Source organism: Anolis sagrei, chromosome Y, assembly GCF_037176765.1.
Source record: "Anolis sagrei isolate rAnoSag1 chromosome Y, rAnoSag1.mat, whole genome shotgun sequence".
In the NCBI taxonomy this organism is placed as follows: domain Eukaryota; kingdom Metazoa; phylum Chordata; class Lepidosauria; order Squamata; family Dactyloidae; genus Anolis; species Anolis sagrei.
The window spans coordinates 63,503,277-63,524,388 of NC_090035.1; the positions used below are offsets into that span (position 1 = coordinate 63,503,277).

The 21,112-nt window shown below is 40.7% G+C and overlaps 1 protein-coding gene across 1 annotated transcript; it reads left to right on the top strand.

Annotated features, from left to right (window-relative positions):
• Positions 1-5,661: 5,661 nt before the first annotated feature.
• On the top strand, positions 5,662-19,836 carry LOC137095645 (sushi, nidogen and EGF-like domain-containing protein 1). Its single transcript, XM_067462405.1, has 6 exons — positions 5,662-5,774; positions 9,505-9,537; positions 10,304-10,434; positions 11,775-12,056; positions 15,885-16,022; positions 19,663-19,836. The coding sequence occupies exons 1-6, from the start codon at positions 5,738-5,740 to the stop codon at positions 19,834-19,836; spliced, it is 795 nt and encodes a 264-aa protein (XP_067318506.1). The 5' UTR covers positions 5,662-5,737.
• Positions 19,837-21,112: the final 1,276 nt, after the last annotated feature.

The following is a 21,112-nucleotide window of genomic DNA, read 5'->3' on the forward strand; positions in this document are numbered from 1 at the left end:
GATGTGTATACTTCAATTCATCCTTCATGGAGGAGAATCCAGAAATTCAGATTATCTGCTTTGAAAGCTCATTCCACTTTTCCCCACTTCTTTTTCTTTCCCCATTTGAGGAAAGGGGGATGCCCATTTGCACAACTGTTGCTGTTGGCTTGATCTTGTTGTACTATGGCTTGGAGATGTATCCAGTCTGTTCCATAAATAGTCTGGAAACCCATATGCTTTTAATCAATGTACTCTTTAGTAATATTATATACTAATAATATAATATTGTATATACATATAATATTTATAATATTATAATGTAATATGATATAATACTAGTAATAATACTACAATATTATATTTATAATTATATATTTACATTGCATGTAATATTACTAATAATATTACAATATAATGTTATAGTGCAATATAGTAATATATCATACTGATATTGTACTAATCTAATAACATAATATATTGTATGAAAATATATCTTGTAAGCCGCTCTGAGTCCCCTTCGGGGTGAGAAGGGCAGCATACAAATGCCGTAATTAATAAATAAAATAAATTTAGATGTCCAATGGATTTCACAATTCTGGAGTCCTATAGATTTACTTCCAAACAGCCAAAATTAGGTTTAAAGTAAAGGTAAAGGTTTCCCCTGACATTAAGTCTCGTCATGTCCAGGATGGTGCTCATTTCCATTTCTAAGCCCAAGAGCCAGCATTGTCCATAGACACCTCCAAGGTGTCTATGGACCTCCAAGGTCATGCGGGAGCAGTACCTATTGCTCTACTCCCTTTTGCATGTTTTCAAACTGTTAGGTTGGCAGAAGCTGAGGCTAACAGCAGGAGCTCACCCCACTCCCCAGATTCGAACCTACGACCTTTCAGTCAGCAAGTTCAGCAGCTCAGTGGTTGAACCCTCTGCACCACCAGGGGACTATTCGATACAAATAGGAATCTACTATATATACTTCATAGCAGGAGTCTTCAAACTAAGGCTTGGATACGGCCCTCCAAGGTCATTTACCTGGCCCTTGCTCAGGGTCAACATAAGTCTGAAACGACTTGAAAGCACACAACAACAACAGCCATCCTATCTCATCAGCCAGAAGCAGGTCCACACTTCCCATTGAAATACTAATAAGTTTATATTTGTTAAAATTGTTCTTCATTTTAATTATTGTATTGTTTTAAAGTGTTTTTTGCATTACAAATAACATATGAATTCATTCTTTTTTTTCCAAATTATAATCTGGCCCTCCAACTGTTTGCGGGACTGTGACCTGACCCTCTGTTTAAAAAGTTTGATGACCTGATTTTGGGGGGCTTCAAAAAAAAATGATTCCCCCCCCCCCCCAACGAAAGCCAGGACATAAAACGGGGCAAGTTTTACCCTGAAAGCACAAGGCTAGTATCTGCCTTCCTTTATCAATCACAGAGTTGTCTTCCTGGTGCAAAGATTAACTGCTGCAATATATGCAGGTGTAATTATTACAGCTGAAATTTGGACTTAGTCCTAGAAGAAAAAGGATAGCATAGAGATGTTACTTTTTGCGACTATACAAAAAGTGGCCATGCTTCATAATGGATTCCAGTAATCCCCCAAATAACTTTTCCCAGTTAAACTAAGAAGGAGTAAAAGACATTTTCCTGAACAGCCCTTTCCTCTGCTATTTCCAAGTTGTTTTGTTTACTTTTTCTATTGATTTTACAGTCACTAATTAAATAATCTTCTACGCCTCTTCCTTTTACATCTGTTTGCTTTGTTCCATATGATTTCAATTCTCCACTGTTGCGAAATTGTGTGAATTCTAGGCACAAAGTCCAATATCCTACATAAGATCCTAATAAATAATAGCTGTCTAAATTACGATATGCAAGCCCTATACTGAATATAGTTAACACAGTGTAACATACTTAAATTAGTAGGCAAGTTGCATGACTGACATCCCATTGTGAAAGGGCAGTGCATACAGCCAATGCATATTCACCTTGCATATTTTAAAGCATTGTGTGCACAGCAGGGACATGCACAACTCTGTTTCTGTTGCTGTCAACTAGATGCAACTGTTATGATTTGTCTAAGAAATCACTCTGCAAGCACAGCACAATATACACTACATATGTCACTAAGGTGTAGTTAAATTTTGGGTTGTTGTAGGTTTTTCGGGCTATATGACCATGTTCCAGAAGCATTCTCTCCTGACGTTTCGTCTGCATCTGTGGCAAGCATCCTCAGAGGTTGTGAGACCTCACAACCTTTGAGGATGCTTATGAAAGATGCAGGTGAAACCTCAGGAGAAAATGCTTCTAGAACATGGCCATATAGCCCGAAAAACCTACAACAACCCAGTGATTCCAGCCATGAAAACCATCGACAATACATTGAAGTTAAACTTTATTTCTTTATCTTTAACTCTTTCAAACTAAGACCCACTGTATTGAAGGCAAGCGAGAAAACATCTTGCACCAGAGGGCATTGGATACCTTTTTATGAAAAATGTGTAAATAGTAGAACCCATGGCTCAATCAGGAATTATAAAGGCACATCATCTTCAAAGCCTGTAATGAAAGACCAAGTCACTGACATCTCTGGCCCATCCTCTGTCCAGATATCAGCCAGTATGCCAACACCTTAAATCAAGAAACAGCTTCCTAAGATGTTCAATATATTGTCAAAGGCTTTCATGGCCGGAATCACTGGATTGCTATAAGTTTTATGGGCTGTACGGCCATGCTCCAGAGGCATTCACTCCTGATGTTTCACCTGCATCTATGGCAGGTGAAATGTCAGGAAAGAATGCTTCTGGAAAATGGCCATACAGCTCAAAAAACGTACAGCAACTCAACTTCCTAAGATCCACAGAGATACTTGCAGGGACACCTCAGCAAGCGAGAGTCCAAAAGTGGCAGACTAAAACCCAGAACATCAATTCATAGCTGATTCCAGATTAGAAGCTCCCCCCTGGGCACACAGAAGATTGAGCCACTTGGAAGGCGTTGAAGAGACTGTGCTCTGTCACCACGAGATGCAGAGCCAATCTTAGGAAATGGGGCTACAAGGTGGAGTCCATGACATTTGAGTGTGGAGAAGAGCAAACCATAGACCACTTACTACAATGCAACCTGAGTCCTGCCACATGCACAATGGAGGACATTCTCAGTGACACCAGAGACACTCCAAGTGGCCAGCTTCTGGTCAAAGAAAATCTAGTATAATGCCAAGTTTCTAATTCTGTTTGTGTTTTGAAATACATTATAACATGTTGTGAAACACATGTTTGTTTGTGTTTTGAAATACATTATAACTGTATCCTCAATTCGCTTCTGACACAATAAAGAAATCATCTTCAAAACAGATTATATCCAAATACCTATTAAGCAACTTCGTGAGTATGCCCTTTGAGATGTACTCACCAACATTTCACAGATGAAAACCAGAATAAATAAGGCCAAGTAACTGGGTTGTTGCAAGTTTTTCGGGCTGTATGGCCATGTTCTGGAACATGGCCATACAGCCCAAAAAACTTACAACAACCCAGTGATTCCAGCCATGAAAGCCTTTGACAATACAAGGCCAAGTAACATCAGAGTCTGGTCAAGATGGTAAATGTTATTTATGAGGAAGAACAGGCAGGTTGGAAATGTCTGGGCTTACCAGGAAAGACTGGATTTCTCCATTTTGTTGAGTTAATTACTTTACACTTTGAACTCAATTTGGAGTAAGTGAAGTATTTATTTATTGTTGAAGGCTTTCATGGCCGGAATCACTGGGTTGTTGTAGGTTTTTTCCTGGACACAGCATATTATTTGAGAACACAGAAATGCTGGACCACTCTCACAACCACCATGTCAAACCACACAGAGAAGCCACTGAAATCCACAAGCATGTGGACAATTTCAATAGAAATGAGAAAACCATGAAAATGAACAAAATCTGGCTACCATTATTTTCTAAAAAAACCTCTAAAATTACAACAGCAAAACAACAGAGAGGAAACAAACAAGGACATTTAACAAAAGATTGCTCCAGGCACTGCCAGGCCATCAAATGCTAATCAAGGTGGTCAGTTGAAACATTCACACCTAGCTCCAACAGACAAGAGTTCTTTGTCCCACCCTGGTCATTCCACAGATATATAAACCCACTTTCCTAGTTCCAAGAGACCTCACTACCTCTGAGGATGCTTGCCATAGATGCAGGCAAAATGTCAGGAGAGAATGCCTCTAGAACATGGCCATATACCACGAAAAAACCTACAACAACCTATTTATTTATTTACTGTATTTGTATACTGCCCTTCTCAGCCCTCAGGTGACTCAGGGCGGTTTACAATGGCAATGATTCAATGCCCAAAAACACAATAAAACATTTAAATACATTAACAAATAGTATAAAACCATAACAAGAATATTAAAACATAGATCCTTTGTGTCTCTTAATAAAAATTATTGTCCCATCTCGTCATCCAGTCGTTCCAATTCCTATGTCTTCTACCTTGCATTTTCAAATGCTTGCTCAAACAACCAAGTCTTGACTCTTTTCCGAAATGTTAAGAGGGAGGGGGCCAATCTAATGTCCCCAGGAAGGGCCTTCCATAGCTGAGAGGCCACCACTGAGAAGGCCCTGTCTCTCGTCCCCACCAACCGTGTTTGTGACGCAGGTGGGATTGAAAGCAGGGCCTCCCTTGATGATCTTAAAGTCCTAGCAGGTTCATAAGGGAAGATGCGTTCAGATAGGTAAGCTGGGCCAGAACCGTTTAGGGTTTTATAGGCTAGAGCCAGCACTTTGAATTGTGCCCAGTAGCAGACTGGCAGCCAGTGGAGCTGGTATAACAGAGGAGTTGTATGTTCCCTGAGCGTCGCTCCTGTTATTGATCTGGCTGCCGTCCGTTGGACCATCCGAAGCGTCCGGACAGTCTTCAAAGGCAACCCCACGTAGAGCGTGTTGCAGTAGTCTATATGGGATTTAACCAGAGCTTGACCACCATGGCCAAATCAGACTTCCCAAGGTACGGGTGCAGCTGGCGCACAAGTTTTGGCTGTGCAAATGCTCCCCTGGGGTTCCAGGCTCAGCGTAGAGGACAATGGGGAAAATTGGGAGTAGGAGAGAGAAAAAGACATTTTAAAATCTTTTGGGATGTGTGACAAAAGGGGATTATGTGCGACCATCTTGGTCAAATTGGGACAGTTGGAAGGTTGACTCCTTTAAGGAAGGCTTCCTTGAACATCTCCCTAATTATACTACTCTTTCCACAGCCTTCTACTTGTATAGGTCTTTCCTTCCTGTTTCATGTGTGCACAGTTCCATCACTGTCCTCATCTCTTTCACCCAAAGTCAACACTATGCCATCTGAGTTGGGCTGCGATCCAGTTAGCATTTTAAGCAACACCTTAACAACACTAGTGCTACGTTTATTTGCCAAGGTGCAGAGTTATGAATATGTCCCGATTTGGTCCAGGAGCTGGCCCTGCCCATCTATTGTGGTCTTGATCTGTATCTCACATAAGATGTGCAAAGAAATCCAATGGAATGAGAATGTTGTTTGGCTTATGTCCCCTTACCTTTGTGTGAAATGTTTGCTCTCACTCTGTAAAGACTGGTGTGGACGGATGGAGGAGCATATATATATATATGCACACACACACATACCTATTCAATCCATTACTCAATCTAGGTACAGAACAACCCGCAGTTAAGGCCACTCTGGTCTTACACAAATTAGCTCAATTAAAAACGAGCAGTTAACATGGAAATATTCTATGTCTTCCTCCTTCTGGCAGTGGGTAAGTTCCATAAATTCAGTCTATTTTACAAAATTTTCTTTTTGTAAATGGGAGATCAAGACTGATTGTAACTTAATTGTAAAGATGCTGGGATTGAGATTGATTCAGTGTACAAAAAATTTAATACAACAGATTCAGAGGGAAACTTTGCTCACTGTAAATGTGTAGGTTTTGGATCCTGATCAGGTCAATACTATGAGACTGCCAGAGGAAAACGGGCTGTCCATCTCTTTGCCATAAACACAGATAAAATTCACTATTCTCAGTAGTCAGTAATTTGATAGCTTTTGTCATGTCAGGAATGACTTGAGAAACTGCAAGCCGCTTCTGGTGTGAGAGAATTGGCCCTCTGAAAGGACGTTGCCCAGGGGATGCCCTGATGTTTTGATGTTTTACCATCCTTGTGGGAGGCTTCTCTCATGTCCCCACATGGGAAGCTGGAGCTCACAGAGGGAGCTCATCCGCACTCTCCCTGGATTCGAACCTCCAACCTGTTGGTCTTCAGTTCTGCCAACACAACGGTTTAACCCATTGCACCACCAAAAAAAAAAGGAGGTTGCTAATGACCATATCATGTGGACAGCTATAAAAAGTGCATGTGGAACAGGAACCAATGTGCATCAGGCAGGGCATACACAATCTGCAGTGGTCTTTGGGCATTCCATAATGGGGTCTGAGGCCCAACAGAAAAAAGCAGCAGCCAAACCAATGATACACAAAGGAGTGTCAACCATGCATATTTAGTAGGGCTGGGCGGTTTCGTTTCGTTAATTCGTAATTCGTTAAAAATTCGGTTTTTTTATACCGAAGCGATAACGAACCATTCTGGAGCAACTTAAAAACGAAACGAATTTTTAAATTCGTTTCGTAATTGTTTCGGATTCGTTATGTATTCGTTTCGTTATCGTTTTGAAGTCGTTTCGTTATTATTTCCGCATGTCTGGGGCAAGTTTTATAGTTGTTTTTTGTTTAATTAGTGAAAAAAAAATATAATATCACACCAACAGACAACAACAGAGGGAGAGGGAAGCTTCAGAAGTTCCCCCTGTCCCATTTGGAGGTTTTTTAGCGTATTTCGCGGTCGCGTCCGCCATTAACGAATCGATTCGTTATTGTTTCGTAATTGATTCGTTATTGTTTTGTAATTTTTTTAACATTTACGAAATTTCGTAAATATCGAACTTTTTAAAAGAAAAAATTCGGAATTCTTTTTAAAATCGAAACACAAAAACCCCCAAAAAACGAATCGATTTTAGAAACACATTTTTCCGTTGTTACCCAGGACTAATATTTAGCTGTGATCCACATATGATTCACCATAGTGGTATCCAATAAAGGGACTGCATAATGCAATCAGAAGATAACTCCATGTTATATTAGAATTAACATAATAGTCTAGGAATGGAGATCAAGCACTTTAGAATAATATTTTGATTAACCCCATCTTTGGTCTGTTAGAGTGAGTGTTGATAGTCTCTTTCTCCTGTTATCTATGGAGAGATTTGCAGAGCTTTTCCAATTGCCGGTGTGTACAATTTCCGTTTTTACTGCCAGATGAAGAAAAGTGATGGAATCCTTCTTTTTTAGTTGGTCATCATAGTTCATAAATAAACATGTAGTCAGGACCCCTGGGGGGGAGGGGGGTTGCAAGTGGATGCCGGAGAGGTCGCTAAAGACCATCAGAAAACACATGTTGGTCACGGGGGTTCTGTGTGAGAAGTCTGACCCAATTCTATCACTGGTGGGGTTCAGAATGCTCTTAGATTGTAGGTGAACTATAAATCCCAGCAACTACAACTCCCAAATGTCAAGGTATATTTTCCCCAAACTCCACCAGTGTTCACATTTGGGCATACTGAGTATTCGAGCGAAGTTTGGTCCAGATCCATCAATGTCCACAGTGCTCTCTGGATGTAGATTAACTATAAATCCCAGCAACTACAACTTCCAAATGACAAAATCAATTCCCCCCCAACCCAACCAGTATTCAAATTTGGGTGTATCAGGCATTTGTGCCAAATTTGGTCCAGTGAATGAAAATACATCCTGTATAGCAGATATTTACATTATGATTCATAACAGTCGCAAAATTACAGTTATGAAGTAGCACCAAAACTGTATTGAGGAACTGTATTAAGGGGTCACTACATTAGGAAGGTTGAGAAACACTGATGTAGTCAGAAAGTTCATTATACTAGGAATACTGTGTCTAATTCTGGGCACCCCAATTTGAGATATTGGCAAGCTGGAACGTGTCCAGAGGAGGGTAGCTAAAATGTTCAAAGTTTTTAGAGAACATACTCACTTAGGAGTGAGAAGAGGAGGCTTGATAGCCATGTTTAACTACGTGAAAGAATGTAATTAGGAAGAAGGAGCAGGCTTGTTTTCTTTGCTGCCCTGGAGACCATGACTTAGAGCAGGGGTCCTCAAACTATGCCCCGGGGGCCGGATACGGCCCTCCGAGGTCATTTACCCAGCCCTCGCTCAGGGTCAACCAAAGTCTGAAATGACTTGAAAGCACACAACAACAACAACAACAACAACAACAACAACAACAATCTTATCTCAAAAGCCAAAAGCAGGCCCATACTTCCCATTGAAATACTAATAAGTTTATATTTGTTAAAATTGTTCTTCATTTAATTATTGTATTGTTTAAAGTGTTTTTTGCACTACAAATAAGATACGTGCAGTGTGCATAGGAATTTATTCTTTTTTTTTTCAAATTATAATCCGGCCCTCCAAGGGTTTGAGGGACTGTGACCTGGCCCTGTGTTTAAAACGTTTGAGGACCCCTGACTTAGAGTAATGGGTTCAAACTACAGGAAAGGAGAATCCACCGAAACATTAGGAAGAACTTCCTAACCATGAGACTGTTTAACAGTGGAACTCTCTGCCTCAGAGTCCTGTGGAAGCACCTTCTTTGGGGTTTTTTAAACAGAGGCTGGATGGCCATCAGTTAGGGGTGCTTTGATTATGCTTTTCCTGCATTTTTTTATTATTATTAAACTTTATTTGTACCCCGCTAGCATCTCATGAAGGACTCGATGCGGCTTACAAAGGCCAAGGCCTCAACACACAATATAACAATACAAAACCTAAGGCAAATTAAAAACAATTAAAGCAATATAACAACAAGCAATAAACAATATACTAAGACACAATAAAACTGGGCCGGGCCAGAGTAATGGGTACAGGATTAAAAGTGCTGATGTGACAGGTGGTATATAAGGCTTATAGGTCAAGTGCAGTGTGCGGCAATCTTAGTTTTAATAAACCCCTGCATGGCAGGGGTTGGACTAGATGGCCCATGTGTCTCTTCCAACTCTATTATTCTATGGCTCTATGATTCCCTGTAGCGTCTTAGGGAAACTCTGTGGTTCTGAGACTCAGTGAAGTGCTGTCTCTACTGCAAGGCTGAATGAAGTATGTGGCAGACACTCAGAGGTGGCAGCAAAGTATAAGAGGGGACAGATCTGCTGCATGGATATCCAAGTTAGCCAGCTAAATTTGAGTAAAATCAAGGGTACAGGATCCCTGATGGTATTCACCCTCCATATCAGTTCTCTCTTTAGTATGAAACCTTCTTGGTCTTTTCCTCAAAGCAACTCACTCTTAAGCTGTTCTAAACTCAACAAAACTCCACGGAAGCTACTAGCATCATTACAGTAAGTGATGTGTGTGCTCATATGTTACATATCTGACTGTCTATTTGTTGTTTTTCTCTTAGGATTAGCACTGGCTTCTGCTGAGAACGCAAAAGGTAAAGTCTGGTTAACTGGAGTCCTTGAATTTTGAATAAATTATGCCAAATAATAATAAAAGTATGTCTTCCTTCTACAGCCATGAAGTAGAGCTGAGGAATATAGCCCAAGAGCTAGTTGTACCCTGGGTCTCCCTATTTGCTAACACTATAACCAAAACAGAGTGAACATCCTTTTAAATCTATATAATCTATATAAATAAAATGTAATGTTCATTTGTGGGATTAACATAACTCAAAAACCACTGGACGAATTGACACCAAATATGGACACAATATACCTATCCGGCCAACAAGTGACCATCACTCATAAAAACACTGAAAAACACAGAAGAAGGGACTTAAAAAGCCAAAAAACAAAAATTACATTACTACGCATGCAGATATATATATACACATATGCGCAAATATACACACACACATATATACACATATATACACACACAAAACATATACACAGACTGGGCCACAGCAATGCATGGCAGGGGGTGGCTAGTATATATATAAATCTGTGCCTCAGATTTTAGGAAATGCCTAATGTTTTAATAGCAGTGGCATCATCTGCCATATCTCAGACTTGTTATTTCTATGTCAATATAGTTTGTTTTTTCACAACTGAGGATCTTGCATTGGTTTTCCTAGCAACACTAAATTGTCATCAACCAGCACAGTTTAGGCTTAATCCAATGCATCACAGTTATTTTTGTTTTAAACTGCTGATTGCTAGCCAAAACTCTATTTCACAAGCCATTGTCTCTTATTCTAGCATCGTTGATGTATCCTTATGGGACAGACCAAGGTGACACAAAGAACCCCAAGTCGGATGATGGGACGTCTTCAAAAATCAATATTCCAGTACCCTTTACCTTCTATGGCAAGAAATACAACTCCCTCTACGTAAGTAACACTTGGGCAAAACAAGCCTCCATGTTCCATTACTAGAAGGGAAGCAGGTACAGAACTCAGGCTGCCAGCCTGACCTACATAAATCTTGAATACACTTTGACCCCTTGCTTTATAAGCAACTGCCAGAAAAAAGCAAGCTATCTCATTGTGCTAAGTACTTAACACATAAAAAGAACAAACATATGTACAGTCAAGGAAAACAAATAATTTCAATTATTAATGATGCGACAACTACCTTTGGCTTTTGTGTTGTCGTTGTCTATCAGTGCATTTCCATTAAAAAAATGACCATTTGTAGACTTCCTGTCATTGACATCATTGGCCCAATCAGCATCTACATATCGTTTCAGTATGGGATCACTGGCAGCTTGCAATTTAAACTGTTGAACTGTTGAATCTGTTGACCTAAAGGTTGGCAGTACGAGGCCGTGGGTTGGGGCGAGCTCCCACTGTTGGCCCTAGCTCCTGCCAACCTAGCAGTTCAAAAACATGCAAATGTAAGCAGGTACCACTTCGGCGGGAAGGTAATAAAGGTGTCCATGCAGCCATGCTGGTAACATGACCAGGAGGTGTCTATGGACAACAGGCTCATTGGCTTGGAAATGGAACAAGAGCATCTCCCCATGGCCAGAATTAAGCACTGCCTCCAGAAAGCCGGAGATGAAAAGATAAACCTTTACCTTTGTTCTGTGTATTTGTATGTCATTGCCATTCCACTGTATTGAAAGTGTATGTTGTAATCCGCTTTGAGTCCCCTTGGGGAGATAGAGTGGAATATAAATAAAGTGTTGTTGTTATAATGAAATATCAAACATCTCATAGTGCCCTTGAAGCTATTCCCCTTTCAAATAAGAACCTCCCCAAATGGAAGTTCCTTGAGTTCCAACATTTCTAGCATTGCAGAAAGAGAGAGGATGAAGATCATTCACACTTACAACTCTTGTATTTATTCACAACCCCTTGGTCCCTTTGCCTGCCTATTTGGTTTGGATGTCAAAATTATATTTCTCAATGATTAGGTGAACTGCACTTAAATGCTTACGTTATTGAAATGCTAGAAATTTGAGCACAGGGAGAAAATTTCATTGGAAGGCATGATTGTTCCTTGTATCATGGTTTTACCCCCACACAGCGACACCCCTGTATCTTTAAAGCTACAGACAATGCAGTCACTGCTGCCTGGATTTGATCAAAAGTTATTTGGCTGCTTGTGCTCCTTCTATTTTTATCAGTTTTATAGTTATGCATGCAATGCTTTTGACATGAAATAAATAAGAGGCACCCCTGCTACCTACTTATTGTCATTCTCATCTTCTGTCCCTTTTCTTCAGGTAAACAACAACGGTGTGGTCTCCTTTGGTGTGAATGTCTCACAGTTTACACCTGATCCTTTCCCCCTGGATGGTGGATCTCCCTTTGTTGCTCCGTATTGGGGAGATGTTAACAATCTTAAAGGTGGGGACATTCTGTGGAGGCAAACCCAGCAGCCAGCATTGCTTAGCCGCTGCACTGCAGACATCAACCTTTATTTCCCTGACATCCCTTTCACAACTACTTGGGCCCTTGTTGCTACTTGGGACCGCGTGGCCTACTTCGGAACAGCTTCAAAGAAGGTAGATCTCTCACTGACCTTCACATTGGGATAGGGTTTGACTGCTTTTACATGCCCATGTGGAAAACATACCCATGTGGTAAGAAGAACGTTTTAGTGACCCAAATGTTTGGATTGCATAGTGAGGAAGATCCCCAGACCCTTAAATAAGATGCTCGCTTACATGTTGCCAAAAGAAAAAGAGGAGGCAATGCATCAAAAGAAACTTTGTATACCTTCTACAATTTTTCAGTCGAAAACTAGGACCTGTGTGGCCAAGCATCATCAGAGTATAGTCAAGATAGCAAAATTATTAATAGGACAAACATACAAGTTGCAGCAGTTTCCTGTTGCCTGAACCTACTGAGGCCCCTTCTACACTGGCATATAATCTATGAGGGCTATCCGGAAAGTAAAGTTACAAGATATTTTAAAAATACAAAGAATGAATATATTTTAATAAAACTTACATGGGGTGTAGCATAGGTATTACATTCTTTTTCTACATAATTACCAATCCGTTCAATATATTTTGCCATCTGTGGAACAAGTTTTTGATGCCTGTGTCATAGAAGTTTCCCTCCACCTTTTTCAGCCAGTTTGTCACTTCAATGTTCACCTACTCCTTGTCAGAAAAGCATGTTCCTTCAATTCAGTGAACAGATGATAGTCACTGGGTGCAAGATCAGGGCTGTGAGAGGGGTGGCTAAAAATATCCCAACCAAATGAAGTCAACAACTCTTGTGTTGCATGAGCGGTGTGCCGATACGCATTGTCATGAAGGAGACAGACTCCTGCTGTCAGCATTCCACAACATTTGTTTGGATGGCTCTGCAAAGTTTCTTCATGGTCTCACAATATATTCCATGCCCATTTTGTCACATGCTGTCTTGACAGTACATCTTCTCCATAAACTGAAACAATTTCGCAATGAATCGCAGCAGCGTTCATGCCCTTAGCATTTAGGAAGTGTATTACAGCTCAAACTTCACAAAATTGAATGAGAATGCTCATCTCTAACCTTCACCACAATGCCAGTCGTTGAGCTACTGATGACTGGCACTGCTTATTCACTTCCGCTGGCACAACAGTGATATCAACTTCCCCAGCAAAAAATCCCCGTGAGAGCACGTGCCTTCTAACCTTTTACGGATAACCCTCATAGTATGTGATCCCTAATGATCTGCTTTGAATTGGATTATATAGCAGTGCAGAATCATATAATCCAGTCCAAAGCAGATAATCTTGGATCAGATACTGGATTATATTGCAGTGTAGATCCAGCCTGAGATGAACAAGATTCCACCCATTTTTTCCTCTCCTGCTGCTGAGTTAATTGGATGCAAACCACTATTCTACTTTTAAATAAATTTGCAGCACTTGGAGTAAGATGAGGCCCAAAGCAGGGAAATGGGAGGTGAGATAAAATGGGTCATTTTTAAAGTAGCTGAAAATATGGAATGACAGGGGATCAATCAAGGTGTCCTTTCCAGACTGGGGCAGTGAATGTTATGGCTTTGCACAAAATGTTGACTTCTATTTTACATGTGTAGCTGCACATTTAGAAATGATGTAAACATTCAGTTTCAGACCCCCTGTTCCTCCCATCTTTGTTCTTTTCTATCCTTGTTGGGCTTTCTCTCTTGCTCCCTGGTCTTGCACTTACCTGATTTGTACTAATGCTGCCAAGTGTGTGTGTGTGTGTGAGAGAGAGAGAGAGAGAGAGAGAGAGAGAACAACCTGAATCTTCTTCAACTCTTAATGTTCAGTACTTTAATGTGTTGTCGAAGGCTTTCATGGCTGGAATCACTAGGTTGTTGTGCATTTTCTGGGCTGTATAGCCATGTTCTAGAAGCATTCTCTCCTGACGTTTCACCCACATCTATGGCAGGCATCCTCAAAGGTTGTAAGTAGGCTTGGGTAACCACAGAAAAATTTGGTTCTAAACTCTTTTTGTTTTTAGGGGGCCCTTGCGTTTCGTTTTTTTTAATAATTCCGAAATTTTCCTTTTAAAAATTTCGAAATATACGAAATTTTGTATAATTACGAATCGATTCGTTAATGGCGGACGCGATTGCGCAATATGCTAAAAAAACCTCCAAATGGGACAGGGGGAACTTCTGAAGCTTCCCTCTCCCTCTGTTGTTGACTGTTAGTGTGATAAAACAAACAACAACTATAAAACTTGCACCAGAAATGCCAAAATAATTACGAAATAATTACAAAATAATTACGAAATAATTACAAAATAATTACGAAATAATTACAAAATAATTACGAAATAAATTGAAAAAATTGTTTCAAATCTAATTTACTCCTCACACTATTCCTGCATGGCTCAATATTGGATCGTAAGCTAATTTAAATACGAATTAATAACGAATTACGAAATTAACGAACGAAACTGTCCAAGCCTAGTTGTAAGGTATATTGGAAATTAGGTAAATGAGGTTTATATATCTGTGGAATGTCCAGGGTGGGAGAAAGAACTCTTGTCTGATTGAGGCAGGTGTGAATGTTGCAAATGGCCACTGAATGGCCTTGCAGCTTCAAAGCCTTGCTGTTTCCTCCCTGTGGGAATCCTTGTTGGGAGGAGTTAGTTGGCCCTGATTGATTCCTGTCTGGAATTTCCCTGTCCTTTTCTTTTGTCACAAGTGGATTCCCTTCTTATTAAGTATACCAAGATGAGAAAAAGGCCACTGTGATTCCTCTGCCACAGCCTTGTGCCCTCCAGAGGTATTGGGCAACCTCTATCCTACTCAATTAGCCTGAAGAATACTATCTGTTATTATTATTATTATTATTATTATTATTATTATTAAACTTTATTTGTACCCCGCTAGCATCTCCCGCAGGACCCGATGCGGCTTACAAAGGCCAAGGCCTCAACAAACAATACAACAATACAAACCTAGGCAAATTAAAACAATTAAAGCAATCTAAAACAACAAGCAATGAACAATCCACTAAGACACAATAAAACTGGGCCGGGCCAGAGTAAGGGTACAAGGGTTAAAAGTGCTGATGTGACAGGTGGAAATGAGGCTTATGGACAAGTGCAGTGTGCGGTGATCTTGGCTTTAATAAAGTGCTTGTGGGACTTGGTAATGGAGGTTTCCTATTCGGGAAAGGCACATCGGAACAGCCAGGTCTTCAAGTTCTTTCTGAAGACTGCCAATGTAGGGGCCTGTCTAAGATCTTTGGGGAGGGTGTTCCAGAGTCGGGGGGCCACCACGGAAAAGGCCCTGTCTCGTGTCCCCAACAAACGCGCTCGCGACGCAGGTGGGATCACGAGCAGGTCCTCTCCAGATGAATGAAGAGAGTGTGTGGGTTCGTAGACGGAGATGTGATCACGCAGGTAGGCTGGTCCCAAACCGTTCAGGGCTTTGTAGGTAAGCACCTGCACCTTAAATTGGGCTCGGTAGATAAACTGCAGCCAGTGGAGCTCCCTGAACTTTTGAGTGATGCCAAGGTGAACACATACCAAGACATTGAAAGATTACACTATGTAACAAAATTTGAAAATGTTTTTGTTCCTGCTTTGAAAATGTTATTTTCTTTGAAAGTAGTTATTATACTCCAGAAACTTCATTTTTGTGGCTGAGGATAATACTATTATTTATATCAGTCTCTAGGCACTTGGTTTGTAATTTTCCTTCATGAAAATATGCCATTTTTTACCGTTCAATGTGCAAACCGCAAAAGCAAAGTTTTTGCAGTTTAATAAACCTCTTCCATGTTTTTATGATAGAACCAATTAGGAAATGACATTTATAACCCTGGAACATAGTGTTATCTTCCTGTACTTTTATTAACTGCACAGTCAGCCAATATTTCTTTCTTGTCACAGGTCAATACCTTCCAGGCCGTCTTGATTACCAATGGAGAACTCTCCTTCATCATGCTGAACTATGCTGACATTCAGTGGACCACAGGGGTTGCAAGCGGAGGGAATGCCAAGACTGGTCTTGGAGGAACGCCAGCACAGGTCGGTCTGGCGAGATCTCATATTATGCAGAACATGGGCAGTTTCAGATCAAACAGCCATGCTTCTGTCTGAGAAATAACTGTAAACAGTAATTTGATGGTTTGAAAATTAGGCTGTAACAATTATTTATTTATTTATCTATTTATTTATTTACCACACTTGTACCCCGCCTTTCTCATCCCGAAGGGGACTCAGGGCAGTCTCACAAATGCAAAATTCAGTGCTGTATATACTGGAGCCCCCGGTGGCGCAGTGAGTTAAACCACTGAGCTGCTGAACTTGTTGACTGAAAGGTCACAGGTTCGAATCTGAGGCACAGCATGAGCTTCCGCTGTCAGCCCCAGCTTCTGCCAACCTAGCAGTTCGAAAACATACAAATGTGAGTAGATCAATAGGTACTGATCTGGCGGAAGGTAATGGCGCTCCATGCAGTCATGCCGGCCAAATGACCTTGAAGGTGTCTATGGACAAAGCTGGCTCTTTGGCTTAGAAATTGAGATTAGCACCAACCTCCAGAGTCGGACACTACTGGACTTAATGTCAGGGGAAAACCTTTACATATATACATATGCATATTGGTAAATAAACAACTACATTAAAATAAATCCAATTAATAACATCAGTTAAAATCACAAAATCCAAATCATATTCCAGGGCCAATCTGAGTCATCATTCCATTATTTGTAGCTGCTTACTGACCAAAAGCATGTTCCCATAGCCATGGCTTTAGTTTCTTTCCTTAACATCAGGAGGGAGGGGGCTGATCTAATTTCACTAGAGAGAGAGTTCCATACACAAGGGGCCACCACTGAGAAGGACCTGTCTCTTGTCCTCATCAGTCATGCTTGCAAGAGGGGTGAGACCGAGAGCAGGGCCTCCCCCAACAATCTTAGCATCCGAGGTGGATCATAGAGGGAGATACATTTGGTTAGGTAAGCTGGGCCAGAATCATTTATTGTGCCAAGTGTGTGTGTGTGTGTGTGTGTGTGTGTGAGAGAGAGAGAGAGAGAGAGAGACAGAGACAGAGACAGAGACAGAGACAGAGACAGAGACAGAGACAACAACCTGAATCTTCTTCGAATTTACTTTGAATTGTGCTTGGTAGCAGACTGGCAGGCAATGGAGCTGGTACAGCAGTGGAGTTGTATGCTCCCTGTATGCCTCTCCAGTGAGCAATCTGACTGCCACCCGTTGGACTAATTCAAGCTTCTGAACAGTCTTCAAAGGCAACGTCTTTGTAGAGTGCATTGCAGTACTCTATTTGGGATGTAATAAGAGTGTGGACCACAATGGCCAAGTCTGACTTCCCAACTGGTGCACAAGTTTTAATTGTGCAAAAGCTCCCCTGGCCACTGCTAAAACCTGGGGTTCCAGGCTCAGCGATAAATCCAGGATCACTCCCAAGCTGTGTCTTCAGGGGGAGTGTAACCCCATCCTATATTGACAAGCTGGAATGTATCCAGTAGGCATGGGTAGGTACAGTCGTTATCTTCTAAAATCATTATTATTTCAGAAAAAATTACCTTTTGAAGCGATGTTGAGCCATGCAGGAATAGTGGGAAGAGTAATTCCAAATTTAAACCACTTACCCATTGTTTGGAATTATTTTTGGATGTCTCCCACAGTTATTTTGATTTTTAGAACAATTAAACAACTTTGGCAAAGCCTCGAGGTTTCCATTCTTGAAGGCCACGTTTTAAAATCTCACAGTTTCCCTTCCCCGGCTGGCGGTGAACACGGCGCTGAAGAGGGAGGAGGTGGGCGTGGCTAAGAACAGCTCTTCCTGAAGGCCTTCCCTGGTGGCAAGCTGCCACGCAGAGGGACGAGGTGGGCGTGACTAAGCACAGCTCTCCTTGAAGGTCACTGGGGGCGTGGCCTTCAAGGAGAGCTGTGCTTAGCCATGCCCACCTTGTCCCTCTGCGTGGCAGTTCGCCGCCAGGAAAGGGAAACTGTGAGATTTAAAAACTAACAGGGAAGGGAAACTGCGAGATTTTAAAACTCTTTGTTTAGGCTGACTTTGTCAAAGTTACTTAATGGTTCTGGAGGGAGGGAGGGGCACCTTCCATTAACGAAGCAAACAAAGCGATTCGGATTTCCTGCTATTTCTGATCTTTTTTTCAAGAAAATTTCAGAAATCATTTTAAAATTGAATCACCAGTGCCCCCTATATACAAAACAAGTTTAGAACCATTTTTTTTTCTTGATCGCCCAAGCCTAGTATCCAGGGGAGGGCAACTTATACGATCAAAGGTTTAGAGACCATACCCTCTTAGGAGCGAGAAGAGAAGGTTGCGAGGAGACATGATATCTATGTGTAAATATGTGAAAGGATATCATAATGAAGGGGGAGCAGGCTTTTTTTTTGCTGGCCTGAAGACCATGACTGAGAGCAATGGGTTCAAATTAGGAGAGTCCATCTGAACATTAGGAAAAACTTCCTGACCATGAGACTATTTAACAGTGGAACTCTCTGCCTCAGAGTCCTGTGGAAGCACCACAATTTAGAGTGCATTGCAGTACTCTATTCGGGATGTAATAAGAGTGTGGACCACCATGGCCAAGTCTGACTTCCCAACTGGTGCACAAGTTTTAATTGTGCAAAAGCCCCCCTTGCCACCACCAAAACCTGGGGTTCCAGGCTCAGCGATGAATCCAGGATCACTCCCAAGCTGTGTTTTCAGGGGTGTGTAATCCCATCCAACACAGGCTGTAACCCAATACCCTGTTCAGCCTTGTGGCTGACCAGGAATACCTCTGTCTTGTCTGGATTCAATTTCAATTTGTTCACCCTCATCTAGACCATCACAGCTCTAATGCCAGTCTCAGCAGATTCTGCAGGACACCCACACTCTAGCAGAGGAAAACCTTTTTTCCATGCCAGTCTAACTGCTTTAGATATGGGAATGGAGAGTAGTAACATCTCTGCATTTTCTTGGGCAACAAACAGTTTTAGCCCAGCTGTTTTTCACAGTAAGAAGTAAGCAGCTTTGCTGTACATGTATAGTCCAGCTCTAAAACCTGTTGGATGGCAAAGACCACCTGAGAATTAGATGCATGATGCTTCACTATAATTAGAAACAACAATCTCTGGATTGAATCTAAATTTAATACTCTTCTGCTTAGGACATATATGCTGGGAGGTTGTGATAGTTGTTGCTGTAGTACTTGTAGTTCTATTCCTTTAAACATAGTCCCCCAAATTGTTGGAGGGCCAGATTATAATTTGAAAAAAAAAACATGAATGAATTCCTATGCACACTGCACATATCTTATTTGTAGTGCGAAAAACACTTAAAAACAATACACTAATTTAAATGAAGAACATTTTTAACAAATATAAACTTATTAGTATTTCAGTGGGATGTGTGGGCCTGCTTTTGGCTGATGAGATAGGATTGTTGTTGATGTGTGCTTTCAAGTAGTTTCAGACTTAGGTTGACCCTGAGCAAGGGCCGGGTAAATGACCTTGGTGGGCCGCATCCGGCCCCCGGGCCTTAGTTTGAGGACCCCTGCTTTATGCTATAAGATAATTAAAATCAATCAAAAATGGCAAATTAAGTTATACTGAATAGGTTTGCTACTCTACTGCGGGACTGGGTGGTTCATAGTTCAAGGTGATTTTCTTGTGTCCCTTGCCCAGGCTGGATTTGACAGCGGAGACAAAATCAATTATTACAACATCCCAGGTTCCCGCACCTCTGACATCATCAACATTGCAGCAACCACCAATGTGAAAACTCCAGGTCGCTGGGCGTTCCAGGTGGATGAATTTGTGATTGGAGTCTCTACAGAGAAAATAAACTGCTTGGAGTAAGCACCAGGTCTTCTCTTCTCACTGCTTTGTGAAAGGTACAGCTCTACATTTTGCTTGTAACTCACATAGCTTGCATTTTTCTAAACTTTAGACAATAAAGAAGGTGAGGGCTATGCAGACTTCCAATGACTACTGAAAAGCATGTATAACCTTCAGACATACACAAAAGTGGTTGTCAAATTCCAGCACCAATCTCTGTGTAGAGGAAAAAATATGATGCAGTAATAGTCTAAATATCAATGCAGAAATAACCCAAGAAAGCCAGTGCAGTATACCAACAAGAGACAGTATGCTAATAACTATCCAATCATTCATAGATCTATAATTACTTACAATGTAATATGTCTTTATTTCTTTCTACTATACACTATCCCAGAATACTTGTAGGGTGTCAAAATACACAAAATAATCTATGTCAGGAAAAAACTCAAGGAGCATAAAATATATGATATTCAGTATATAGTTTAGTGTAATTCAATGTATTCACATAGAGTGAAATGAAAAGGAGCAACTGCTCTCAAAAATAATAATTGTAATACAATCATATAAAGTAAATGATAAAGGAGCAACCACTCTCAGACATTACAATTGTAAGATCCCAATATATACAGGTTTCAGGGAAGCATATGTGATACAAACTCTTTTCAAATAAGGTGAGAAGACAATGAGTCATAAAGTCTACAATCCAGAAGAGAGCTCAAATGGCAGTAGTATCCAAATGATGATGGAGCTTAGCTCTCAAGAGAAATATTCGTAGGGAAAATCCTACAGGGATGCCCAGGTAATATTATATACCCTTTTTCGGGGTCCAATTCCCCTTCTTCAGGAGTTATTAAACACAGTGAGATTGGCTCATGTCTATAACAAAACATAGAATAACAAATAATTACCAGCAAATTTAAAGAAGTGAAGATAACCCATATAAAAGATAGTTACTTACATAATGCCTGAAGCTTTACATAGAGTGACTCTGCTAAAGGTGATTCGAATTGCGACTAATGTTAAAGATCCTTCCACAAGCTTATATAGAGAATAGAGGAACTTAAAGGAAACAGCTAAAGTTAAGTGACTCATTAAGTCCCTGGGGAGAAAAGGTTTTAAACTTAAAGATCCAGTACAGTTCCCTTTCGAATAATAGTTTTTCCAAGTCCATATGAGGTTTTGGAGTAATACATTCCAGAGCACAAAATTTAAAAGAATTAGGCAAGTGATTGCATTGTGTAAAGTGTGAATATAAAGAGGATTCGGTAGAAAGACATTTAATTCTGGATATATG

Coding starts and splice junctions, on each gene's coding strand:
- LOC137095645 (XM_067462405.1), top strand. CDS start 5,738: ATGGAAATATTCTATGTCTTCCTCCTTCTGGCAGTGG. Junction 10,435..11,774: donor AGAAATACAACTCCCTCTAC/GTAAGTAACACT, acceptor CCTTTTCTTCAG/GTAAACAACAACGGTGTGGT. Junction 16,023..19,662: donor TTGGAGGAACGCCAGCACAG/GTCGGTCTGGCG, acceptor TCCCTTGCCCAG/GCTGGATTTGACAGCGGAGA.